At 40.8% G+C, this 27,986-nt stretch overlaps 1 protein-coding gene across 7 annotated transcripts in view; it reads left to right on the top strand.

The window, feature by feature from the left end:
* The first annotated feature begins 1,235 nt into the window (after positions 1-1,235).
* LOC103117437 (aspartyl/asparaginyl beta-hydroxylase-like) overlaps positions 1,236-27,986 on the top strand; it is a 90,748-nt gene continuing 63,997 nt past the window's right edge. The window contains exon 1 of one of the 7 annotated variants that reach the window (XM_060184135.1): positions 1,236-1,795. In XM_060184135.1, coding sequence (XP_060040118.1) covers positions 1,636-1,795 — 160 coding nt within the window. In that variant the 5' untranslated portion in view covers positions 1,236-1,635. Of the gene's footprint in view, positions 1,796-24,182; positions 24,338-27,986 lie in introns of those variants that run through there. The other 6 variants (XM_060184134.1, XM_060184132.1, XM_060184131.1 and 3 more) reach the window with 6 other exon arrangements.

The following is a 27,986-nucleotide window of genomic DNA, read 5'->3' as shown; positions in this document are numbered from 1 at the left end:
TTAAAAACTAAAACAAGTGCTTCGGTAAAGTCTCTGTGAGTACCACTGCTCCTGATCTAGCCTGACAAAATTAACATTATTTCACAAATGCACAAAAAAAGGAGAAGGGTTACCCCAGAAAAAAAAGAAGGGTTATCCCACAAAAAAAGAAGGGTTACCCCACAAAAAAAGGAGAAGGGTTACCCCATCATGCAGAACGATTGATTCTTGATGTGGTGCAAGACAGTGCCCTGCAGCATTGGACCATTCAGAGTGGATGCTGCCAATCAAGGGCTGGGGGTGGGGTGGGGTGAGTAAACCTAGATTAATACTGTGACTGCATTTTCTGATTCCAAAGGTTCCTCTAGACAGCCCCGCCCCCCCGGAGGTGCTTTGATACAGTGAAGAGTTGGGGGAAGGTTTTAAATTGCTAGTGTATCTAATCATCAGAAATCTTGCCTGTCTGTTACGCACTGCACCAGGCATTATGCTGGCGATCGTTGACACAGAGGTGATGATCATGACATCCCTAACCTTCAGTCCCTGTCTGATTCATCCACTGGCCTAGACATTTGTTAAGACTAAGTGAGCAACTGGGAAGCAGTGTAGGCCCAGCCAGACACTTTTCCTGCACAAGAGGACCCACTTTTGGAAAACCAAAGACAAGAGGATTGCAGACATGAGTCCAGTGAAGGGATTTCAGCGAGACTGTACCATTCAGAACAAGAAAAGCAACTTAATTTTTTTCCCCTGATAAATATTTGCACCTATTAACCTAGATTCTCTCTGAAAATACGGATGGTACATAACAAAATGAAGGCCTGTTTTAAAATTGAGCCGACTGATTACTTATGGCGTAAGCACTGGCAGGATAATTGATTTTTTAAAATTCAGTTTCAATAATCCTTTGCCTTCTTAAGCTATCCCATTCTAACGCGGAGAAACAGGCTCACGAAAGTCAGTTATTTGCATCCCAGGCACCATCCCTACTTTAGAAATATTGTGGTACTGACAAACACATCTTGTCAAATGTGAGGGTGCCTTAGCACGGGGAGAAGAGGAAGAACACCCCCACAGAAAAGGCCACCAGCTCTCAAGCCGCAGCACACGCGCCGCTGGCCCCGCCCCCGAGCCCCGCCCACCCGAAGCACCGCGGCCTTCGCAAACCCTCGCGAGAACCCTCCCGTTTTCTACGTTTGCCACGTTCCAAAACACCGCTGCCGACTGGAAAGCCGAAAGCAGCTCATTCACACAGGCGGCGGCGTTGCGCCAGAAGGTCTCCAAGTGTGCCGGAGGCGGGGGAGCCGCCCACGGGTCCCGCCTCCTGATCGAAGTCCTACGATTGGCTCCTACCTTCTGTCACTCAACGTCCTGCGGGCGGGAGGGGGCGTGGCCATGCCTGGAAGGGGCGTGGCCTAGGGCCGGCGAACCGCGCGCTCTCGCCCGCCCCGGGAGGGAATCGCAGGTTCGGCGCACGCGAGCCCTGGGCGCGCGCAGTCAGCTCGCGGGTGCAAGTGCTGGAAGGGCGGTGGGCGGAGCGGAGGCGCGGGCGCTGCTGCTGCAGGAGCCGGGGCCCTCGCCGCCAGCTGCAGCCTACGCGATCAACGTGCCCTCCAGGGAGCCCTCCACGCCGAGCTAGTGTAAGCTGGACGTGCCATGGCTCCGCGCAAAAATGCCAAAGGCGGCGGTAGCAACAGCAGCAGCGGCGGCAGCTCGGGCAGCGGTAGCCAGGGCTCGGGTACCAGCGGCGGCGGCGGCAGCAGCAGCAGCAGCAGCAGCAGCAGCAGCAGCAGCAGCAGCTCGGGGATCCGGAGAGGTCAGAGGCGCTTCTGTGGGGGCGAGGGCGGCGAGGTGGGGGTGGCGTTGCGGGGACTGTGGTCCAGGGCTGGCCCTCGGGTGGGGCCTGGGCCGCAGGAGCTGCGGGTGTGCGGCTCACGGTCGTGCGGCGCCGCTCCAGCCCCCGCTTCTCCTGCTAGCTGCTGGGGCGGAGGCCGCGGCTGCGGGGCGGCTCGGGGGTCCCCGAAGGGGCGCGATGCGAGGCCCCGGGCTGGGCCCCCCGGGAGCCCCTTCCCTGCCGACCGCTCACCTGCGGGGCGCATCTCTGCGGAGGCTTTGGATGCGCTGTGTCTGCGCTTCCCCTGGAACTGAACTGAAGACGGAAAACAGAAACGATTCGCCTTTGCCTCGCCTATCTGGGGGACTTGGAAAAGGAGCCCAAGTCAGAGAAAATAAGTTTCTGCCAAGTCAGCGCCTTTTTACCAGCGCAGCTATGTAACCAAATAATCACTTGGGGTGGGGTGAGAGGGTGTGTATGTGTGTGTGTAGAAAATTGAGAAGCATGCGAACGTTTTGGCAAATTATTTTAAATGTTTGTCCTTAAACACCTTTCTTAACATGCCTTACAGGTGGCACAAGATACTGAAGAATAAATATGTCGCAGATTTCTATTTTTCCTCCTTTTTTTTTAAAATAAAAAGCAATGCTCATCTTTCTTCTCCATGTGCTTATCCAACAAAGAGAGAGAGAACAGATGTTTTACATCTGTTTCATCTCATGTTTCAATGGTTCTGGACTTCTTTTTATGCATCCTTTGATTGTTATTTAGGATGTTGAAATGGCAATACATATGTGTATTGATTGTATGGAAGCTTACTTATTTTGAATTGCCCATTTTTGTTTGCTGAGAGATAGTGACATTAATCTGTATATATTGGAAGCATAAGGGAGCTATAGTCATTCTTTAAGAGCTATGTAATACTTAGTTACTATATATTATCGTGTGTAGTCTTTCTGTCTTCCATACACTTGCTCCTACTTACTCGGCAACACCTAGAACATTCCTGGCCCTTAGTAGACTCGTGATATAATAGTTGATTAATGACTGAATGGATAATTTTCAAAGATAGTAGTAGTGCAATTAAAGTCTCTGTACAACCTTACAATCTAAAAGCTAATATATTTATATACACACACACATATATATATATATATTAAAATTTTATTTTTCTGGTTGAGCGCACCTGTTACAGTGCTCAAGAACCTGGATTCGAGCCCCCCCCTCCTCCCCCCTCCCCACCTGCAGAGGGAAAGCTTTGCAAGTGGTGAAGCAGTGCTGAAGGTATCTCTCCTTCTCTCTCCCTCTCTATCTCCCCTACCCTTTCAATTTCTGGCAGTCTCTATCCAATAAATAAAGTAATAAAAAGAAAGATTTTATTTATTTTTTTTTATTAATGAGGAAGTAGGAGAGAGAGAGAAAGAAGTGGGCATCACTTCTGGTACCTGTGCTGCCAGGGATTGAACTCGGGACCTCATGCTTAAGAATCCATTGCCTTATCTACTGCACCACCTCCCAGACCACACTAAAAGCTAATGTTTGCATTATAAGTGAAGATGATTCACAGAAAAGTTAAAAGGAATCATGTTAATTCACATTTGATATTAAATAAAAGTTTGTCCTGTTTCTTACTTGGACTTAAAAATGAGTCTTTACTTCAACAATGAAATAAATTAACTGATGCATCGCTGGGCACATTTGAAATTTTTTAAATAAGAGGGGTCCTTGTACCACTTAATCAAGTAGAGAAAGCTGATGAACAGGAAGTTAATATTTCAAAAGTACTTCGTAGTTCTTCACAAATGAAGCGCCTCATTGTTCCACGTCATCCTTTGCAGCTCATGGTTAGAGGGGATTGTTTGCAGTTGAGGCCAACTATTGGTAAGAATGAGTATTGTGTGTTTAAAAACTGAATCAGTTTTAACTGGAAGGTGTTAGTTGGGAAATGTTAGGACCTCATAAATAAATATAACATTAATATCCAGGCACTTCAGAGCAAACTCTGTTTAGATTTGAGGCTCTATAGGGAAGCCTTCCACACACTGATTGCATAGCTGCCACAAAACAGATGTAGTATGTAAGAGAATAGATACGAGAGAAAATAGTTGTCTTGCAAACAAACCAAACAGAGAGCCCAAACATTTAAAGACTTGTTTAGTACCAGAGTCCTGCGTGTTACATGAGTTTTCTTTTCCTGTAGCCATTTTTAAAAGTCAATACTGACTTCTGACTATGTGCTAGGTGGAAAGTGCTGGAGAAGGAAACAGGCTGCTTTCAGTTCTCAGCAGTTAGTTATATACCACAGTGTGACTGTGTGATTGTGTTGACATTGTTTTCTTACAGCAGGATATACCTGAAATGGCCCAGATGACTTTTGTGCTATATTAGACCCAACTGATGCCCAAACCATTCCCATCTGCATCTGCGGCAGAAAACATAAAAAAAACAAACAAACAAAAACGCAGTGATAACATTTCTCAGTTGCCCATTCATCTTCCTTCTCTAATCATACAGATGATGATTAATACCTAAAAAAACTGTCTAGGCCATTATAGATTAGTTCTTGGAAACGTGTTCCCCCCTCCAACATACACAATTATGGTAGTACAGGGGACTGACCTGAGACCTCAGAGCCTCATGACTAAAAATCAATTGTGTAACTACTATGCTACCTGCCCAGCTTTAACTTTGGGTTTTTTTTTTTTTTTTTTTTTTTTTTTAAGAGACGCAGAGGCTGTGAAAGAGATCACAGTACTAAAGCTTCCTTCAGTGTTGTGGGGGTTAAGCAAATGACAAAACAGCATACTATCCAAGTTAGCCTGAATTTCAGGTTTTTTTTAACTTGTAGGACTATATGGGAATCTTGGAGCTGAAGTAGGTTATCTTTTAAGCTTTTTTTTGTTTGTTTTTTGTTATTGGATAGAGACAGAGAAATTGAGAGAGAAGGGGGAGATAGAGAGGAAGAGAGACAGAGAGACGCCTGCAGACCTGCTTCACTGCCTGTGCAGTGACTCCCCTGCAGGTGGAGAGCCGGGGGCTTGAACCCGGATCCCACTGCGCTACCGCCCGACTCCCCTTTAAGCTTTTTCTTTCTATGCTTTATTATACTAACTTAAGAAAATGTATTTTTGTCTTGTCACCAATTACATTTCCTTTGACTGAAAATACATTTGTAACTACATTTGAAATTCTTAGTTTGAGAACCACATGGGCTCAAATAATAAGTTTCTTTGAGATGTTTGCATAGAATCTGATGTTGATGATGACACTGGTCAAATTCCATATGGTTATTATTATTATTATTATTTTGGTCTAAAAGCCTGAGAGGAAAATGATTTAGTTCTTTGAAGCATGAAATTAAGGAAAAGGCCATTATCTGCTACTCTCTTTATTTTGGTGTTCATTTTGTTGAAAAGTGATGTTTGGAAACTAGTCTTTGGTGGGCATAATACTTAAAGCAAATATCTGCTTTTTACTTAGTTTGTCAACTTGAAAAATATTTGATAGTTTCCTATAGTGCTGAATGGTTAATACCTAAAAAACTGTCTAGGCCATTATAGATTAGTTCTTGGAAACTTAGTGTCCCCCCTCCCGTATTTAGTCCCCCTCACACACACACACTAGTGGCTTGGATATATTACCGTTGACTTGCATATAAAAATATCACTTGCAGGCCCCTTGGGTCCAGGGAAACCTCTTTCAGATTTATTGATTTGAAAATCGTTAGTTCAGTAGACTCATAGTGTCCCTTTTGCTTATTTGACAGTTGTTAAACAAAGGATATGTAATGATTTTGCTTCTTTAGTAATTTTTTAAAAAAATATCATTTAGTCTTTTTTGCAACTTGTCAGGTTACAGTAACACTTATTTTGTCCGAGTGTCACGTTGCTACATTACCCTGTACCAGTAGATGTCACTATAGAACACTTTTCTTTCTTCAATTTAAAGCTTCAGATTATATAATGACAATTAGTTTTAAATTTAACCAGTCCTGTACATCCTTAATTAAGACTATTTATGGGCAGCTACCTCAAAACCCTTAGATATTTATTGCTGTCTAATTCTCTTAAAGTCTTTAACATTAGATACTGAAATTTAGTAGCGAGGGTTTGTCCCTACCAACTTTACTAAGTCTTATTTTATGTAGAACTAAGGGCATTTATGTACTGTCACAAAATTTATGCATTCATGTAATAGGCTTTAATCATTTGGAATTTTTTTATCCTTTCTACATTTAGTAGCTTTTAGACTATGTAGTAATTAACAGATAACAATACATTAATGATTATATTCTGACTCCTTTGAAGTGACACTGGTGAAAATTTCTCTCTTAATAAGTATATATTATTAATTATAGATAGACACAGAAATTGAGAAGGAGAGGAAAAGATAGGAAGAGAGACAGATACCTGCAGCCCTGCTTCACCACTTGTGAAGCTTTTCCCCTGCAGGCCCCTGGGACTTGAACCTGAGTCCTTGTGCACTGTAATATGTGTGCTTAAAGAGGTGTGCCTTGAAATTTTCTCTCTTTAGCCAGTTACTTATTCATTTAGGACAGATAGTTTACTCCTCAGTACATCATTCTAGGTTGAAAAGACAAGAAGGCAATCATTCTTCTACTCTGAGAACTGTGCAGTAGAGCCAGCGAGATAGTTCATTTGGGTAGTTGCACATGGGTCAGGAGAGCCTGACCCTCACTGCCTTGGAGGGGCTTCAGTCCTGTGGTATATTTTTCCTTTCTTTGTCTGACTTTCTGTGTCTGTTTTTCTAGCTGAAAAAAAGTTGACTTGCACTGGTGATGTCCTCATGGTGATGAAAAAAACAAACCAGTAACAAGCCCAGCCTGTGCACTGTTTTGTATGTAGGTGAATATATTTTGTCCAGCCTGCAGTTCCTATGAAAACACATACTAAAGTTTTCTGACAAGATTCTTGAACATCTTTTTAAAAGGCAGGACATATTAGCTTCTGTGGCTTAAGAAGTAAAAGGAAAGAATTGTGCTTAGTTTTGCTTTAAAAATCATCTAGCTCAGAGATGATCAGAAAATGAAAGATTTTATTGTCAGCTGAGTAGTAGCAGAGCAATTTGGATAAAAGCTCATATGAGCTATCTCATTATGTTCTCTAGTCCCACTAGAATATATATGTGTGTGTGTGTGTGTATGTGTGCATATACGTATATGTATGTATACATAGCCAGTTATATATGTATGTCTATTATGTCCAGTTAACCAGTGCACTGTTCAGCCTCTGGCTTATGCTGTTTCCAGGGATTGAACCTGAGACTTTGCAGCCAGCCTCAGGCATGAGAGTCACTTTGCATATAACCATTATGCTATCTACCCTTGCCCTTAAACTTTTATATTTAGAAAGGCAACATACCTATAGAGAGTCTGATGACCTGAATTCATAATCATTTAAGAACAGTGTAGCCACTTACTGGGTCTCCTCAAGTGGGAAGAATTGTTCTTTTTGTTCAAGGTTGTGCTAGACCTCAAACTGTTTTTTTTTTTAATTGGGGGGGATTATTTGATTCCAGTAAATACAGTTGTTTTCCTGTAAAACTCTCATCTCCAGCCTAAGTCCTCCTCCACCGTCTCTCACCAGGACCAGAAAACCTTCCTTCCCCCCAAATATGCCAAACCCAGTCTAAGTTGTGCTGTGTTTCCCTTTCTGTCATTTCACAACTTCTGTCTGTGAGTGAGATCATCCCATATTCATCCTTTTTCTTGCTTAACTCACTTACCATGATTCCCTCAAGCTCCCTCAATGATGACCTCAGTTTCTGTGTATTGTGCTTCTCAGATAAGTTTCCATGAAGTACTTCAAGTGATAAAGTTAGTATAAAACTTGGGAAAAGTGGGGGTTGGGTGGTTAAGTGCACATGGCACAAAACTCAACCGGCTTAAGGATCCTGGCTAGACCCCCACCCCAGCCCCCCACCTGCAGAGGAGTCACTTCAAGTTGTGAAGCAGGTCTGCAGGTGTCTTATCTTTCTCTCCCCCTCTCTGTCTTCCCCTCCTCTCTCCATTTCTCTCTGTCCTATCCAGCAACAACAGTATCAACAACAACAATAATAATAACCACAACAATGATAAAAACAAGGGCAACAAAAAAAAAAAAGGAAAATAAATCAAAACAAATGAAAAAAAAAAAACTTGGGAAAAGTAAGGGTACAGAATTAAATAGCCACAGTATGCTTGCCTTTTCAGGAATAACACTATATAGAGAAGTTGTTTAATAGCTATAGTCCAGCATCTGTAGCTTATATAGAAATTATATGAATAGTCATCTTGAATAGTTATATGAGCAGTCATCTTAATATAATTAGTCACCTTAATACTGTGGCCTTGAGTCCCATCTACACTTCTCTTTGTACTTTCTAGGCAGTAATTCTCTCCTGTGCATGTCCCTTAGTCATTCACTTTTTAATACTTCAGAGGTCTGCAACATTGTACCCACTTCAACTTAGATGCAGCTTAGTTTTTCCATGCCTTTCAGCACACTATTTTAAGTCCTGAACACATGCAACTTAGTTTGTCTCTTGGATACTTCTGCAATCTCCTGAGAGCCTTGAATTTATCCTTTATCATCATTTTAATTATTTACTCTTCTTTTTAAAGATTTAATTGGGGGCGGCTGGGCAGTGGCACACCCAGTTAAGTACACATAGTGCTAAGCTCAAGGACCTGAATTGGAGTCCCTGCTCCCCACCTGCATCGAGGATGCTTCACAAGTAGTGAAGCAGGTCTACAGGTTTGTCTGTCTTTTTCTCTCCTTACCATTCCCTCCCCTCTCAATTTCTCTCTGTCGTATTGAATAATAACAGTAAAAACAATAGAAAGAAAGAAAAAAAAGCCACCAGAAGTGGTGGATTTGTAGGGCCAGCACCAAGCCCCAGCTACTGGAAGCAAAGAAAAAAAAAAAGATTTGTTTCATGAGCCAGTGCTCCACTCTACTATATTTGATGCCAGGTATTGGACCTGAGGTCTTGACATTTAAAGTCTGCGGTTTCCACTAAGCGCTTGCGTGCGCTCTCTCTCTCTCTCTCTCTCTCTCTCTCTCACACACACACACACACCCTACTGAATTGGACCTGAGGTCTTGACATTTAAAGCCTGTGGTTTTCACTAAGCGCTCTCTCTCTCTCTCTCTCTCTCTCTCACACACACACACACACACACACACACACACACACACACACACACACACCCTATTATAGAATTGGACCTGAGGTGTTGACATTTAAAGCCTGTGGTTCCCACTACACAAACATACACACACACACATCCCTCTATTTGTTTATTGTCCTCACTGAGGTTTTATTGCTCCTAACTAGTTGTTTTTCCTGAGGTGTTGACATTTAAATCCTGTGGTCCCCACTACACACACACACACACACACACACTGTAATTGGGTGGGCTATCTTACTGCTTCACATCGAACTTTAAAATTAACTGCTATTTTGTAAAACCTTTGACTTTCTAGAGCCTTTCTATAGTTTATCAGATCCCAGGCTCAGACTCTTCCAGATGCTTCAGCCCCTTTCCTCTCAGCAGTGGGTATGACCATATGATTCATCAGGGAGGACACGTTTCTGGGTAGGACCTATAGTCCATTTCTACGGAAAGACTGGAGACCAGATACTCATTTCTCTCCGCTCTTCCTTTCTGTGTGCCGTTGTAGTGATACATTGACACATTAGTGCTTGGAAATAAGGCTTTTAGCTTTTTGAAGTACTTTTAAAGTTTATTTTAATTAAAGAGGTACAGAGAGAAAGATACACACGCATAGAGAGAGAGACTAGAGCACTGCACATCTCTGGTTTATGGTGGTGATGGGGGTTGAACCTGAGACCTTAGAGCCTCAGGCATGAAAGCCTTTTTGCATAACTATTGTGCTATCTCCCCAGCTTGCTTCTGTTTTTTTTTTTTTTTTTCCCATCCGGTTGTACTAGGAGCCAACCTTGTACTTTGAATCTTAGCTATTGCTACTATTATTGCCATTTTTTTTTCTTTCTTCAGAGTCAAACACTCACACGTGCAGTTTTGCCACTGGGCACTTTTTCATTCAGACACAGAGAGGAAGAGATGACACAGCACTTGACCTTTCCCCATGTCACAGTAATTCCCAGGAGCTGTCAGGGCTTGAATCCCGGGCTGTGTGCATGCAAGGCATGCATCTTATCCAGTGGGCTAGTTCTCTCTTATGGCCTCTATTTTTTAAATGTTATTTTTTTCATTCTCCTGAAATGAAGGTGCTTTGGCCATTTGTTATTTGTTTCGCAGGAGAGTGTTTTAGTTGCCCTTGACTGATAGGATTTTTTTTTAATGGCAAATAAAATAGCTCCATTTAATTTACTTCTGAGCAGATAACTGATGCCTGAGGACAAATTTGATATGTAACCTATTAAAATCAAAGGAAAGCTTGACCCACCTGGAGCTCTTCTTTAAAACATTTACATAAGATTTTCAGGTTCTATTTTGATATAATTGGGACCTCACACATATATAATTTCACCGCTCAGGGCCACTTTTTCGTTCAGAGACGGAGGGAGGGAGGGAAGGAGAGACAGATACTAACTACATCATCAAAGCTTCCTCTGTTGCCATAACACTTCCTGTGTAGTGCTAGAGACTGGAATTATGTCTTGCAAGTATGTGGCAGTATAGATACCCTACCCACTGAACTATCCTGTCCAAGACCCTTTTAAAACAATTCTTATTATTAGCTATTTAACACCACTTAAAAAATTTATGTCATTTTAAATTTATTAATAAATAAATTTATTATTTATTAATAAATATTATTTTTTCTTAACTCCTTTCAGAACTCTTTTTTATGTTTATTTTATTTATTTTTTCTTTTAAATAATTTATTTCTTTATTGGGGAATTAATGTTTTACATTCAACAGTAAATATAAGTTTGTAATGCATATTTATATTAATAAATATTAATATAAAATTTATAACCAAAATTCCTGTGGCCTAGCTAGCCCCCACCCTTCATAACCACCTTAGATTTCACAAACTCTAAGAGGCAGTTGGATTATGATGGTTTTTGCTTTGTTTTTTTTGCAAATTGATTTGCTTTAGTTAGTGCTACTCCACACATGAGTGAAAGCATCTGGTAGTTGCACATACCATCTTTTGAAGGATCAAAGATCTATCTTTGGCCCCCTGTGAAATCCAGATGGCCTTGCTCTATGATACCCTGTTGTAGCTAAAGATATCGACATTGATGGGGGCAGCAGTGGTGGAGGAGGACCGTCCACTTGTAGCAGCTTCCAGGGGCAGCCAGGGGTGGGCGTGGGCAGCTTTGCTGTTTGAAGAAAGCCCCTCCCCCCACTTCTCTTCTGCGTACAGATTCAGCCCAGTAACTCATCCTGAACAGAACTCAGCAGGCATCCATCTTGTCTTAAATGTGAAAGAGAATAAATACTGTTTGATAAATTAATCTTATTCCACAGCCAGTATAATGTCATTTTTGCAGGTTTTTTTTTTCTCGTTAATTCTTTTTAATGAGCAAGAGAGGGAGGGAGAGACCTAGGGTATCACTCTGGCATATGAGTGTTGGGGATTGAATCCAGGACCTCATTCCAGTGTCTGATGCATTATCTAGGGTGCCACTTCCAGGGTCTTATATTTTACATATGTCCAGAAGCCCTTTTTTCCTTTCGGTAGACTCACTACAGTTTTATTATTCTTTCGTATGTCCATAACATGTTTTTTTTATACTATTGATAAACAGAATTTTCCTTCCTATCTTTCACACTTAAATAGACAAACATCCGCAGGTTATGGGCTTAGAGGTGTCTTTTTTTTTTTTTCTTTTTGCCTCCAGGGTGATCGCTGGGGCTCGGTGCCTGCACTACGCATCCACTGCTCCTGGAGGCCTTTTTCCCCCCCATTTTGTTGCCCTTCTTGTTAGCCTTGTTATTGTTATTATTGTCATTCCTGTTGTTGTTGTTGGATAGGACAGACAGAAATCGAGAGAGGAGGGGAAGACAGAGAGGGGGAGAGAAAGACAGGACACCTGCAGACCTGCTTCACCGCCTGTGAAGCGACTCCCCTGCAGGTGGGGGGCCGGGGACTCCAACCCCAATCCTTATGCTGGTCCTTGAGCTTGGCGCTTGTGCCCTTAACCGGCTGGGCTACCGCCCCACCCCCGAGGCGTGAGTCTTTTAAACTAGTTTTACCAGAGCTGAGCTCCATGTGTCCAGGTTCCTGGACACGCGGCCCTGGTGGGTTCTGAGGAGTGGAGCAGACCCTGAGAGTCCTTAGGAAAAGAGGCTGGAAAAAAAACCAACTTCCTTGAAATCCACCAGCTTGACATCACCCATAGGCCAATCACGTTCATCAGACTCAGCCGTATGCTAATTCCGTCCCAACATTGGATTCACTCTTTTTACATTTTTTTAAACTTAGGATTTAAAAAAGTTTTACTTTATATCAGATAATTGAATTTTCCATGAGAAGAAGACAGAGCACCATTCCAGTACATACAACTTTGGGGATCAAACTGAGAAGCTCTGGAGTGCAAGCCTTGTGCTGTGCTAGCTGAGCTCTTAACACCAGCTGCATTTCACACTCCTTTGCATTTCAGTTTCCTTGAGATCCTAATGCCAGTTTCATGTTAGGGGTCACATATGATTTTTTTTTGGGGGGTAGCAGTTAATATTCTGATTTGAAACTAAAAGTACATAATGTTGAAAGTGCAAAATAAATGTTTACCACTTCTGAATGTGATTAACTTGAATAAGATTCTTATCACTTATCGAGTTTCAGAATTACTCACACTTTCTCCTTTTATGCAAAGAGCGTACATATTTCTAGGTGCTGCTTTGTACCAATTTGAAATGACAACTCGAGACTATAAAGAAGTACTGAAAACCTAGAATTTTGTCGTTTAAAATACAGATGTTGCACAGGAATTGGCAAGGTAGATAAAATGTTGGGCTCTCAAGCATGAGGTCCTGAGTTTATTCCCTAGCATTGCATGTGCAGTGTGAGGCTCTGGCTTTTCTCTTTCATCAATAAATGCATCTTAAAAAAAAATAAGTAAAATCCTTGAGTATATATACAATTAGAAAGCATAGAGAGTGCTGGTAAAAACCCTATATATGAAAACTAGGAGGAAGGGTTTGTAACCTGTCTATCTACGTGCACATGCACAAACACACACCACGTTTAGCACACGTTGCATGGCATACCAGTTTGACACTGTAAAAAATATATACATAATATTATGTACAAATACATATATACATATGTACACCTATGTGTGTATGTGTAGCACCCTTGTTGGTTTAACCAATCTTACTGTTGAAAACTGGTTTATTTTAGTTTTGTCCTCAAACACTGTACTCTACACTTTGAAGCATTTTTCTAGAGCATTAATTTATTATTGAAACTGGTAGGTCACTGCAGTTGTACATCCTAAACTTGGCTCTCTTCATAGTCTCAGAGTGCATATATCAATTTATACTCGTGTCATAACCACATTACCAACACATAGTAAAGTTTAATAGCTTGGCAGGTTTAGTGGGTGTCAAGTAGTGTTTAGTGGTTTAAATTTGCACTTTACTGATCACCAGAGAGATTGCTAGTGAGAATAGCTGTTTGTGCTTCCTTTTCTATAAATAGACTTAATATGAATTACCCTGACTTTCTGTTTCAATGTGTAATTTTAGTCTGTAGAATTTCTTTACATATCTTGAACTTTTTGATTATTTGTGTGATAAAACGCCTCTCCTATTTTGTGACAGCTCACAATATCATCTTATAAGGTACACTTTATTGAAACTAATTTTATTTTTTAAATTTTTTTATCATCTTTATTTATTTATTGGATAAAGGCAGCCAGAAATTGAGAGGAGGAGGGGAGATAGAGGAGAGAGACAGAGAGACACCTGCAAACTTGCTTCACCACTCGCAAAGCTTTCCCTCTGCAGGTGGGGACTGGAGGCTCGAACCTGGGTCCTTGTGCACTATGACATATGCACTCAACCAGGTGTGCCACCACTCAGCCCCAAATATAATTTTAATATGTTAGTAGTGGATTTTTTCTTTTACTTTAGTATTTGTATTTTTAACACATCCTTTGTAACACAGAGACCGGAAGATATTACATATTTTCTTCTGAAGTATCTTAAATTTTCCCTTTTCACATTGAAGTCTCAAAGCTACAGCATCTGGAATTTATTTTATATATTGTAGAGAGAGGTATCTTAATTCATTATTCAAAAAATGGATAGTGACAGTTTACTATAATCTTAGTTTCCTTTCAACACAAGTCTACAATATATTTATACCCGTTGTATAAATTTATAAGGTTGTTTTGTTCCAAATGTAGGAACAGTGCTTGACTTGGTTGCTGTCCACAGCACATCCTATGGGGCAAGTCCATCATTCCATCTGGTTATTTATCTTCCTTGTCTATATGTTTGGCTCTTTTATTTGTTTGTTTTTGTTTTTCTGACCAGAGTATAATTCAGCTCTAACTAGTGATGATGCTGGAGATATGTCTTGGGTCCTTTTGCACACAAGTCCTGTGAGGTGGTACTCTGCTATTTCCTTGGCCTTGCTGTGTACATTTTAGAATGTTTCTTTTTTTAATTTTTATTTATAAAAAGGAAACACTGACAAAAAACATAGGATAAGAGGGGTACAACTCCACACAATTCCCACCACCGGAACTTGGTATCCCCTCCCCTGATAGCTTTCCTATTCTTTGTTTTGCCTCCAGGGTTATTGCTGGGGCTTAGTACCTGTACCATGCATCCACTGCTCCTGGAGTTGTTGTAGCCTTGTTGTGGTTATTATTTTTTGTTGTTGATGTCGTTCTTTGTTGGATAGGAGGGAGAGAAATGGAGAGAGGTGGGGAAGACAGGGGGAGAGAAAGACAGACACCTACAGACGTGCTTCACCTCCTGTGAAGCGACTCCCCTGCAGGTGGGGTCCAGGGACTCGAACCGGGTCCTTATGGGTCTTTGCACCTTGTGCCACGTGCGCTTAACCCGCTGCCCGACCCCCAGCTTTCCTATTCGTTAACCCTCTGGGAGTATGGACCCCCCCCAGGGTCATTGTGGGGTGCAGAAGGTGGAAGGTCTGGCCTCTGTGATTGCCCATGTTCAGCGACCATTTTTCTTTTATGAGCCGGAGCATTGATCAGCTCTGGCTTATGATACTCCCAGGGATTGAATTTTGGATGTTGGAACCTCAGGTATGAAAGTCTTTTTTTTTTTTTAACTGCCATGGTGTCTCCATGGATTCACAACTGGGATTCTGTGCTTTATCACGTTCAACAAAGAAAAGAGAGAAATTGAAAGAGAGGGGTAGTGTAAGATAGACACCTGTAGTCCTGCTTCGCCACCAGGTACTCGGACCAGGTTCCTTGCCTTAGTCCTTGGGTTTCGTGCCATGTGTGCTTAACTACTGCACTACTGCCTGCCCCCCAGTAGTGTGTGCTCTTCATTGACATGGACAATTGCTTAAGTAGGACCGACCAAGTAAGAACTGGGCAAGAGCAGGCACTATATTTCTTTTCTTTTCTTTTCTTCTCTTCTCTTCTCTTCTCTTCTCTTCTCTTCTCTTCTCTTCTCTTCTCTTCTCTTCTCTTCTCTTCTCTTCTTCTTTCTTTCTTTCTTTCTTTCTTTCTTTCTTTCTTTCTTTCTTTCTTTCTTTCTTTCTTTCTTTCTTTTCCCTTTTGTTGCCCTTGTTGTTTAAGGCACTATATTTCTTCCTCACTTGGTGAAATTAGAAAAGCTCTGCTTGCTTTGCAAGTTTTTTTCTTTCTATTCCTCTTTATTTTATTTTTAAATATGACTCGTAAGAGAAGCTAAAATTACTTGTATAAATAATTGGAATGCTGCTAAGATCCCCTTTCCTTTTTTTTTTGTGCTCTTGTGTTTTAAAATCCCTTTGTAAAAATTGTAAATATATCCTCAATTTAAGAGTAAAGTATGGCAATTTTAATTTAAAACTATAAAATAATGAACTATAGAAAGACTATAAAAACTATATGAAACTATATATAAACTATACATATAAAACTATATATAAAGTATAGAAAACTATAAAGTAATGAGCTATAGAAAGAAGAGTTGGAACAGACTGTGCCTGAGAAGACTGTATTTTTAAAATTCAAGAATATGATATTCCTCAAATGATTGTTTCCATCCTGTTGTCCTGGGTGCTCTCTCTCACCCCAGTGTGGTACTTTCCTAGGAGAATTTTAATTTTACTTGACTTTTATTTCCCTTCTCCAGGGGTTTCAAGAGTTTTTTTTTTTTTTTTTGTGGATGAATATTTAGGTAGGTACTCAGAGTAAACAAAATAGACCACTTAAAGTTTACTGTCTATTGCTTATAGTGCTGAAGGCATATTATTTATCTGAATTATACATTGACCAGAACTGTTACATTTAGGGTAGTATTTCTTTTTCTTTTTAAAAATATTTTATTTATTTATTCCCTTTTGTTGCTCTTGTTGTAGCTATTATTGTTGTTGTTGGATAGGACAGAGAGAAATGGAGAGAGGAGGGGAGACAGAGAGGGGGAGAGAAAGACAGACATTTTGCAGACCTATGCTTCACCATTTGTGAAGCGACTCCCCTACAGGTGGGGAGCCGGGGCTCGAACCGCTTTCCTTATGCCAGCTCTTGTGCTTTGCGCCACGTGCGCTTAGCCCACTGCGCTACCCCCTGGCTCCCAGGGCAGTATTTCCATTCAGGATTGCATTTAAAATATTTAATCATTGCTTTGGGAGAAGGCCCTGCCCAGGCAAGAAGATGACAGCATCTGTAAGATAAGCCTGTGCTTATTGCCTGAACCTTAGTTCTTCTATCATTTCAATAAACTTACTTTTTTCACGATCTTTACTTTTTGTTGTTGTTGTTGTTAGAGACAGCCAGAAATCAAGAAGGAAAGGAGACATAGAGAAGGGAGAGAGACAGAGAGTCACATGCAGCCCTGCTTTACTACTCGCCAAGCTTTCCCCCTGCAGGTGGGGGATTGAGGACTCGAACCCAAGTTCTTAATGCATCATAACTTGTGTGCTCAACCAGGTGCGCCACTACCCAGCCCCTAATCTTTTGAAATTTGGCTTTTTATTGTAGTTTGGCAGGTCTTTCAGTGTGTGTGGGGGGAGGGAGGAGGCAAGCCTTTTAATCCTGGGAGTTTCCGGTATGGGCTGTAGCCAAGCTACTGACATTTGAAACATGGATTCAGTATAGGGCAGTAAGATGCTTGATGACTTTTTTTTCCCTCCAGGGTTATTGCTGGGGCTCAGTGCCTGCACTACGCGAACCCACTGCTCCTGGAGGCCATTTTTGCCATTTTGTTGCCCTTGTTGTCTTTGTTGTTGTTATTGTTGCCATTGCTGTTGTTGTTGGATAGGACAGAGAGAAATCCAGAGAGGAGAAAGACAGAGGGGGAGAGAAAGATAGACACCTGCAGACCTGCTTCACCGCCCATGAAGCGACCCCCATGCACATGGGGAGGAGGGGCCTGAAAACCGGGACCTTGTGCAGATCCTTGCGCCATAATACTATGTGCATTTACCACCGTGCCCCCCCCATATGTATTTGTTTATTAAATTTTTAATTTTTTATTGTCTTTATTTGTTTGTTGGATAGAGACAGCCAGAAATTGAGAGGGAAGGGGTTGGCAGAGTGGGAGAGAGACAGAGAGACACACCTGCAGTCCTGCTTCACTGCTTGTGAAGCTTCTCCCCTGCAGGTGGGGACCAGGGCCTCAAATCTGGGTCCTTGCACATTGTAACATGTGCGCACGCCGCCAGGCTCCCCTAAATATTTGTATGTAAGGTGTTCTTTAAGCAATTTTAGTAATACTGAGAAAGTTGGAAAGGATATAACATATCCTACAAGAGGGATTTTTTTTTTTAATAGTGTGTTCATATTTGCCCCCCAAATAGGAAAAAAACAGCTGCCAGGAGTGGTGTATTTGTAGTGCTGGTATCAACCCTCAGCAATAACTCTCTTGGCAATAATAGAGAGAAGAAAAGAAACCTGCCCATTGCCTTTCAAGCCTCCTCCCCCTCCCTACAGGTGGCAACCAGAGGCTGGAATCCAGATTCTTGCACATGACTGTGTGCATTCTTCTAACTGAGCTGCCACGTGGTCCTTCCCTGTGGATCTAATAAGTCTGAACTCAGAGGCTGACTGTTCTTTTCTGATTTTAGAACTTTGACCTCTGACTCACATTTTTTAAAATCTTCATTTTAAAAACTAGGTTAATTTTTAACTTTTCTTGCCCACTTTTTTGTTTTGAATTGTTTCTGTTGACAGAGCTAGTATATAGAACAGAAAAATCAAAATATGAAAGATGAATTGCCTAACAGCATTCAATTAATAAGAGATACTCTTTATGTATGAAAGTATTTAAAAAACGCCTTTATTAACTCGAGTTCCACTGAGTTAAAGTCTGCTAAGATTTATAGTCTATCTAAGATTTATAGCAATTAGTTTTTGTATGAAACCCATTTTTTCAGTAAAATTCATCATATGTCTTTCATATTCCATTTATCTTTTTTAAAAAATCTCTTTAGTTACTTATTTATGTTTTCCCTTTTGTTGCCCTTGTTGTTTATCATTGTTATTGTTATTGTTCTTGCTGTTGTTATTGTTGGATAGGAGAGAGAGATATGAAGAGAAGAGGGGAAGACAGAGAGGGGGAGAGAAAGCTAGACATCTGCAAACCTGCTTCACCGCCTGTGAAGCTGCTGGGCTAGCGTGGGGGTGCCTCTTCTAGGGTGTACTCTCTGGGTTGGAGAGAATGGGACTGGAGCCAGCCTGGACTGCTACTCTCTCAGCAATGCGAGAGAGATGACTCAGAAACCAAACACATGGCGCGAGGCAATGCAATGTCTTTATTGATCAGAGAGCCAAAGCTTTTAAAGGTCCGACCCGGAAGTGGCAAGTCGGAAACAGAAATGGCTAGGAAAGGGGCAGAGAAAAGCAAAATGGGACTGGAAGGTAGGAACTTCCTTAGCAACTGTTGTGAGGATTTTAACTGGTAGGATTAATTAGTCCCTGGAGGCAGGGAGGGTCTTGAGGGTAGAAAGAAGATAGATCAAAGGAATGGAATGGATGGCGATCTTTCAGGCAAAACAGTGATTATGTAGATAGGCCATAATATCAGGAATGCATGGTGGAGCAGGGTGCTTTGAGGCTCCTCACAATTTCCTGACATCTCCCCCTTTCTTTTTATCTAATGGCCATAGTATCAGGAATGTGGGGTGCTTTGTGAGCTTTGCCAGACTTAACCACATCCGCACAATTTCCCGACATGAAGCGCCCCCCCTCCCTTTGCAGGTCTCCATTTATCTTTTTGCTTTGTTAATTCTAGCACTTACGATTTATCTCTAATCAGCAGAAAGGAACCAAGATCTAGTTTGTTGTCATCACCTGTAGAAGCTGGTATGTGACACGGCGACTTCCTGGGAGCAGAATGCTGCCTGTTCTGCTGGACAGAATCTGTATTTCTAGGGATAAAGTTAGTTTTCAAAAGGAGAGTGCCCTGTGAAATAATGTCTCTCCTGATGCCACATTTATAAATAGGGCTTGCAAAACCATGCACATAGGCTTGTAACTGAGTCACAAGGTAACCAGATCCCAGGCAGAACCCTTCAGCAAATATATACAGATAGCTGCTGAACACAATCAATGAACTTACCATCACCATGCTCACAGAATTTGTTCCTGCACTAATATTTTTAGAGTCAAGTCAATTCATGGCAGTGTAGAGAATAAAGAATTTGGGGGTTGGGCGGTGGCACACTGAGTAAAGTACACATAATATGCAGTGTCAGGTCCCATGCAAGGATCCTGGCTTGAGCCCTGGGCTCCTCACTTGTGGGAGAGGGGAGTTTGTTTCATAAGCAGTTAAGCAGGTCTACAGGTGTCTTTCTCTTCCTCTCCCCTCTTAATTTCTCTGTCCTATCCAATAAAACAGGGAAAAAAAAAAGGCCTCCAGGAGCAGTGGATTCGTAGTGTAGGCACCAAACCCCAGCAATAACCTGGAGGCAAAAAAAAAAAAAAAAATTTGAAGCCACCAGAGTCCTACATTTGGGCAGATCCCCAGAACAAGGTTTCTCCCAAAAAAATCTTTGAAATTTTAAGCTATACAGCAAAAATAATGGTTCCTTCAAGAAACTCATCTTCTTCCCTAGGATTTTCCAACTGTTAGGAAATTGCAATTTTTGCTCTCTTTGTGTATTTTTTTTTTGGCCTTGTTTTTAGGAAACTATTTGCTCATCAACATGACAGTTTTACTTCCTTAACTATTGAAACGGTACCTCAAAAGCGTTGAGCTTGGACTGTTGATAAGCTTGTGGTGGAAGGAGATAACCAGAGGTTGATGATACACTGGGTGTGTTTGATGCTTGTATCTAGATTGACAGAGTAACAGGTGTGCTATTATTGTGAAACTAGAGAGAGCAAAGGCAGACGAGAAAGAAGAGGGTTAACTATAGGATGTGTGAATGTGTGTAAGGAATAATAAGAACTGTGTTGAAGAAACCTGAGGTGTGAGATATGTATAAATTTAATAGCTGTAATTCTTGACTCAGTGCAATGTTTGGCCACAGACCTGTAATCCAGAATGTGCCTGGCCTTGTACAGGCCCATAATTGGAGAGAAGAAACCCTAGCAGCTCAGAGAGTCTTCATTTCCAAGTTAGGATAAAAAAAAAAAAAAAAAAAAAGAAAGAAAGAGAGAAAAAGAAATGAAAGAAAAAAGAGAAGAACAGTGAGTTAGAACTGAGAATTGTGTACTCGTCCTTATCGACGATAAAACTGTGATGACTTCTACAGGTACTTCTATACCTAGTATGTACTGAGCTACATTTTATAGGTAAAGAAATCAGTCTTGCAAGCTTGGTGACTTTTCCTTAAATCAGAGCTCATGAAGAAGGCAGGAATGGAATAGGGCTAAGTCTGAGACAGTCTTCCTGCCATTTCGAGCATAGTGGTTGTGAGAAAGAGTTTCTTGTCACTCTCATTCTCCTCACACCATCCTCCTCCTCTTAAAAAAAAAAAAGAAAATTTCTGGAAATAGTTGTTTCATTAATTTTTATGATGGAGGCAGGTGGTGGCACACCTGGTTAAGCACACATGTTCTAGTGCACAGGAACCTGGGTTTAACATCCTGCTCCCCACCTGCAGGGGGAAAGCTTCGCGAGTGGTGAACAGGGCTGCAGGTGTCTCTCTACCTCCCTCCTTCTCCTTTCAATTTCTCTCTCTCTCTCTCTCTGTTCAGTTAAAAAAATGTATGATAGTATGCCGTCTTAAACTTCTGTAAGTAAGTGATTTATTATTATTTAGTATTTTTCGAAGTACTCACTTTTGGGGAGCAAATCTTGAAGAAAAGAACAAGGAAAATGGATTTTGGTCAGAGGCTACTGAAGACAATGGTTGTCTTTATTTAATTTGCCTGATGTCTTCTTCATTTTGTCCTGGTGGTAGTCCACCGAATATGGTGCTATAGAATGAACATCTTCAAATGACTGTTTTATCAGGAGCCATATACAGATTTAGCGCAATCCTCATCAAGGTCCCACTAAATTTCTTTAAGAGAGTAGAACAAAAACTACAAAAGTTTATCTGGAATCAGAAAATAACAAGAATTGCCAAAACAGTCTTGAGAAGAAAGAAGACACTAGATATAACACTCCCAGATCTCAAAATATGTTATAATGTTATTGTGATCAACACTGCCTGGTCCTGGGACAAAAATACAGGCACTGACTGACCAGTGGAATAGAATTGAGAGCTCAGAAATAAGCCCTCATGCCTGGGGACACCTAATTTTTGATAAGGGCCCCCAAAATATGAAATGGAGAAAGGAGAATCTCAACAAATGGTGTTGGAAAGTTGAGTTGAAATGTGCAGAAGAGTGAAACTGACCCATTTCACCACATACAAAAGTAAATCCCAAAGGATTCATGGATTTGGATATTAGAGCAGAAGTCATCTAATATATAGAGGAAAACACTGGCAGATTTTTTTTTTCAAGATAAGAAAGACAAAACCAAAAAACAAACCAATGGGGCTATATCAAATTGGAAAATTTTTGCATGGCAAAAGGAACCACCATCTAGAGAGACTCCTTACAGAATGGGAGATCTTTACATGCCATACACCAAACAAATGGTTAATAACCAAAATATATAGAGCTCACTAAACTCAGCAACAGAAAAACAAAAGAACTCATCCAAAAGCAGAAAGCGAAATGGACAGAACTTTCACTAAAGAAGAAATCCAAAGGGCCGATCGATTAACACGGAAAAATGCTCACTCACTGCTCATTAGAGAAATGCAAATAAAGACGAGAAGGAGATACCAAGTCATACCTGTGAGAACATCATACATTAGAAGGGACAGTAACAGCAAATGTTGGAGGGAGGAGTAAAGGTACCCTTTTGCAGTGCTAGTGGGAATGTAAATTGGTCCCACCCCTGTAGAGAACAGTCTGGAAAATTCTCTGAATGCTGGAAGTGGACATACCCTGTGACCCTGCGATTTCTGTCCCGGGGAGAGTAAACACACTTAAAGAATACTCCTAAGGAAACATACATCTGAAGAGATCTGTGTACACCTATGTTCATAGGAGCATAATTTGTAATATCCCAAACTTGGAAGCAACCTAGGAATCCAACAACAGATGAATGACTTAAAGGTGTGGTACATACCCAATAGAATTCTTCTCAGCTATTAAGAATCATGAATTCACTTTCTTCACCTCATTTTGGATGGAGCTTGAAGGAATCATGTTAAGTGAGATAAGCCAGAAAGTGAAGGGTGAATAATCTCACTTGTGACTGGAACTTTGGAATCAAACAGAAAGGGGAAACACACCATAAAACATAGACTGGGTTTGGTGTATTGCACCAAAACAACAGGCTCTGGGGAAGGAGGGCAGGGGGCAGGCTGGGGATGGGAGAGGGCTATGGGGTGGGGATCTTGGGAGTCCTGGTGCGTGATGGTAGAAAAGGATTCTCAGTTGGTGGTGAGAGGGTTTTATACAACTATCATGATATGAAAAATTGCCCCATGTGCTACCAACTCTAAACCTAATAAAATGATATAAAATATTGGATATATATGTATATATATTTACCTTGTCCTTTAACAACATTTGAATGTTTAATTTGCATATGAAACACTAGATTTTATTAAATTACTTAGAAAGGTTATGACCTTACTTTGGATTCTGCTTTTGCTAAATTAACTTAGTATACTAATCAGAACTCTGGTGAATTCTGTGAACTGCTGATCTGCAGTCATTGAATAAGTGGTACAGATCTGGGCTGGTTTTATTTTTCAGGAGAGATGTGGAGGTGGGATTGGAAGGCAGTAGAAAAAAAAAACACGTGCATTTGCAGAGTCCTATTGGCTCTTTCTGAAAGTCTTTCCTAAACCAGTATTTATTTTGCCTTTTTAAAAAATATCTTTTATGTATTTATTTAGGTAGAACAGAAACTGAGAGGGGAGGAGAAATAGAGACTGAGAGAAAAAGAGATGCCTGCAGCTAGGCTTCACTGCTCAAGGCTTGAACTCAGGTCCTTGAGCATTAGTAACGGGTGAGTGCAGCCAGGTCCCCCTAAACCACGACTCTTAAAGCTAAGGATTTCCTCCTTTTCCTGTCCCCTTCCCTTTCACTTTGCCTCAGTTTCTTCTTTCAGTTCTCCTTTTCCTCCCTCCATCCTTCTCTCCTTCCTCTTTAGGGAAACTTTTTGTTGTTGTTGCTTCACTTTTGTCTGAGGAGTTAGCCTTGACCTAGTTAATATCTATGAATTCTGGTAGTGCTCAGTGCTCACCAGAGCTCTAGAAGATTGATTAACTTCTTGCCATTTAGAGTTCTTTTTCATTCAAAGCAGTGGTCTTTTCATGTAGGCATTTCATTAGATTCTGATTTAGGGTTCTTTTTCATTCAAAGTAATGGTCTTTTCATGTAGGCATTTGATTAGACTCTGAAGGGCCAAATCAAGCTGCTTCTGGGCAGAGGTCCACATTTTATAGAGACTTGTTTCAGTTTTGAATGATTTAATACTTAGGCTAAAACCCTTAGAGACTGAACCTAAGCAAACAAACCTGGTAGCACAATTTGTTCTATTTTTTTTCCTAGCAAGCTAGACTGGGGGGGTGTGGTGGGGTAGAGGTGGCTGGTGGGAGAAGTATAGGGAGGGGAGGTTTGGTGTTAGTAAGTAGGATGGCTTGAGAAAAGGAATCCCATGAGTGGGAGAGAGGCTTGCAAGGAGAGGAGTGCCTCCAGTCTGAGTGGTTAGCAGCCTTTGGCCATGAGAAAGAGGCCTCTAAAAATAACTGGTGAGCAGAGTTTCAGTCAGGTCCAATTTCAGATGGAGCAGCCTTGGCTCTCGAGAGGGTGGCCAGTCTACAGCTCCAGAAGGGAATGCCATGGGTTTGCCTGATACCTGTTTATAGCATTTAGATTTTTTTCCCAATATATATTGTTAATGGATTGAAGAAGTCAAAATGGCGGAAGGTAACAGTTTCTTTTTATTGTTTGGGTTCATTGTGGCTTGGAATCTGGCAGGTAGTTAGTTTTCAGCTTTACTCTTGGATGTGCTTTGTGAAAATATTTTTGGCTAAGTGTTTTGACTGTGTCTTCTCCATTTTCTACGTTGGACTCTGAGAGACATCTATTTTTTAGCTTAATTTTGAAAGCCTGAGATTATCTGAGCAAGTTTTGGTGTCTTCATTGGCTTATCTTTTTGTCTGTTGTACTACCCAACACAAATATTAAGTGTTTCTTCCTAGTCTTACAATTGACACTTTACAAATAAAGTATATTTTCTTAGCTGCATAATATGTTTAGGGTGAATTTAGACAACAGACTGTATTCAGGGAATGCCAAATTATAGAAAATTTAAGACGTGTAAGTTCTATCTTATGTTAATGGGGATACTTTATTGACTCAAGACAGTTTCTATAGAATTGACCTAATTTTTGTAAAGTGGGTGATAAATACAAATAAAAGAAAGTGGAATTTTTTTAAGTTGACTTTATGTTCAACTAATAATTAAATTATTAGTTGTTTCATTTACATTTTATATACGTTTGGTTTTGCTTTGTGTTGTAAATATATGGCAAAAGAGCTATGCAATATGAAGACATTCAAGTGTTACTTTGTAAGTTAATTTTGCCTTTCCATTTTATTAAAAGTAAGCTACATTGGCTCATGATGTTGAAATCCTTTTTAAAGAAGAAGTAGATCAAGACTGCTTCCAACTGAACTCGAATTTGCCTTAAACAGCTACTGAAAGAATCCTATTATTAGCATAGTGAATATGATGAGTCGCTTTGCTTTGAACACTGCTGGGTAATTGGTTAGAATGGGTCACTTGACTATTCTGAGGAAATGCCTCATGTAACCGCAAGGAAACCTATGAGGCCTACATCTGATTTTAGTTCTTTAAGAAGACATTCCCCCTTTAATTGGGGGCTACCCATGGGTAATTTGTGTTGTGAAGTGAAATGACTTATTATTTCTGGATCATTTTTGACTGGACTCTCGGAAGGTGACACCTTGTTACAGGGGAAAAAATGACAAATTTGATAGCTTTTAAAATTTTTACTTATTACTGGATAGAGACAGAGAAATTGAAAGCAGACCAGAAGATAGAGGGGGAAAAGACAAGACACTCTCAGCCCCGCTTCACCTCTTGTGAAGCTTTCCCCTTGCAGATAGGGACCAGGGAATTGAACCTGGGTCCTTGCACACTGTAATGTGTGTGCTTAGCCAGGTGTGCCACTACATGCATATGCCACCACCTTTTTTTTTTACTTGCTACCTTTTAAAAGTTGTCATCAAGGTGATCACTGACCTTGGTGCTGGCACTACAAATCCAAATCCGAAACCGAATCCAAATCCACTGCTTCTGGCAGCCATTCTTCCTTTTTTTTTTTTTTTTCCTTTCTATTTTACTGGATAGGACAGGGGAGGGAAAGAGATAGAGATAGAGATAGAAGGAGAGACATCTGTAGACCTGCTTCAACACTCCTGAAGCATCTTCTCTACCTTGTGTCCACCCCCTCCATCTGCTGCAGATGGTGAGTGGGGGCTTGAACCCTTCCTTGCACTTGGTAATGTGTGTTTAGCCAGAGTTTGATAGTTTTTATGGCTTAAAAACCTTTAAATATGAATAGTCTTTGTGAAATATGAAACCACCAGTGTAATGTTAACTAAAACTTAGACATGGTTGATTTCTAAGTTAGTAGTAGTTCAGTTTAAAATTCTTCAGTTTAACTTACTCCACTTAACTTAATTGAATAGAGACTGATCTGCCATTTGGGACGAGGCAAACCATAAGAAGGATTTATTTGGAGTTGCTGAAAAATTTCCCAAGCCACCAAAATAGCTGTCTTAATATGCATATGACCCAGGTTTGAACCTCAACTTAAAGGAAATTTGGGTGCTGTGGTTTCTTCCCTTTGCTTTCTGCGCCTGTTTCTATTTAAAATACATCAGAGTGGTGATTGTACCCCAAAGATGATCCCCCACCCAATCACACACACATTTTTTTTCCATAAAAAAGGTGCCGGGAGGGGCCAGTTGGTTGAACATTCCTGGTTGAGCACACCCATTACCATGAGCAATGACCTTCGTTCAAGCCCCCAGACCCCAGCTGTAGCGAAAGCTTCATGAGCGATGAAACAATATTTCAGCGGTCTCTCCTTTTATCCCTTTTCTCTCCATTTCTCTCTGCCCTATCAAATAAATGAAAGGGGAAGGAGGTATGAGGAGAAAGGAAAAGTGGCCACCTGAAGTGATGGATTCATCTCGCAAGCACTGAGCCCTAGCAATAACCCCATGGATGGCTATACATAAATAGACAGGAAAAGCATCGTAATGAAATCTAGCGCTGTTTATATTAGTTATTGTCATGCTCCTTTATGGAATTAGTAAATACTAGTGAGATTAATAGCAGAATTCCACTTCACTTAATATTATAAAGGGATAGATAAGATATTGCTAATAGTCTCATATTTTAGCTCAGTAATGTCCTTTTGATCTACTTTTCAAGATGATAAATAGGTTTAATAAAACTGTATTTAATGCAGCCCAACACTTATTACACAATCACTGCACTCCAGGCTGTGGTGCACCAGTTATTAGACACACACTACAGTGCGCAAGGGCCCACGTTCAAGCCTCGGGGCCCCACCTTCAGGGGAAAAGCTTCACGAATGGTGAAGTAGAGCTACAGGTCTCTCTCTCTTTCTCTCTTGCCTTTCAGTTTATCTCTGTCTTTACCCAATAATAAATATAATTTAAAAAATTATTTCAGTAATACCACTTATTACTTTATCTTATTCTACTATTCTGGGTTTGCCTGTAAGTTTCTACCATAAATGGTTTCCTCCTGTTGTTCTTTTTAGGCTCTTGTGTCAATTCTTCCTGCTGTATTCATGCCTTTTCCAAAGATTTTGCTGTTTTAACCATTAAATTGAAAGTTCATTATTGTGGGCTAGTGGGCTAGTAAATATGATTGAAATAGTTAGAATGGCTGAGATAAATGTAGATATATATTCTAGGTAAAGGTAGGCTATTTTTCTTTATCCCACCCAATATTTGATAGGACAGAAAGAAATTGGAGGGGAGGGGGAGAAAAAAAGAGAGACACCTTCAACACTGTGTTGTTTTTGCTGGGCTGGCTTCATGGGCGGGTAACAGCCGACCAGGGACTCATGGTTGAGCTGTAGGCAGTATCTCTTTATTCATGCAGGACGCAGCACAATCTATACCAAGCTAAGCTAAACTAAACTAACTAACTACAAACAATCTTGTCTTTATAAATATACTAACCCAGTAGGGTGGGAACAGATTGCGACACAGAGAGGGTGGAGAGAAAAGTGACTGGTGAAAATCAGGGTATGACAAGGAGAGGGGGCGGAGCAGGCAAGAATTCTATCACTGAACCATCAATGCCCAGGAGGGAGGGTGGTGCTTGTTAATAGTGGTTATGTAAATAGAATACAGTGGTTATGTAAATAGAATGCAGTGTTAAGCAGGGGGGATTTAAACCAAATGAAACAGAAAAGGTTTTTAGAAATAGAATTAGAAACATACCAACAACACTGCTTCCATAAGTACTTACATTAGTTCTAAGTTCCTTTTACGATGAACATTG

This window comes from Erinaceus europaeus, unplaced genomic scaffold (assembly GCF_950295315.1).
Source record: "Erinaceus europaeus unplaced genomic scaffold, mEriEur2.1 scaffold_409, whole genome shotgun sequence".
NCBI lineage: Eukaryota > Metazoa > Chordata > Mammalia > Eulipotyphla > Erinaceidae > Erinaceus > Erinaceus europaeus.
Note: the sequence above shows the minus strand (reverse complement) of the source record. Positions and strands in the feature narration are given on the sequence as shown.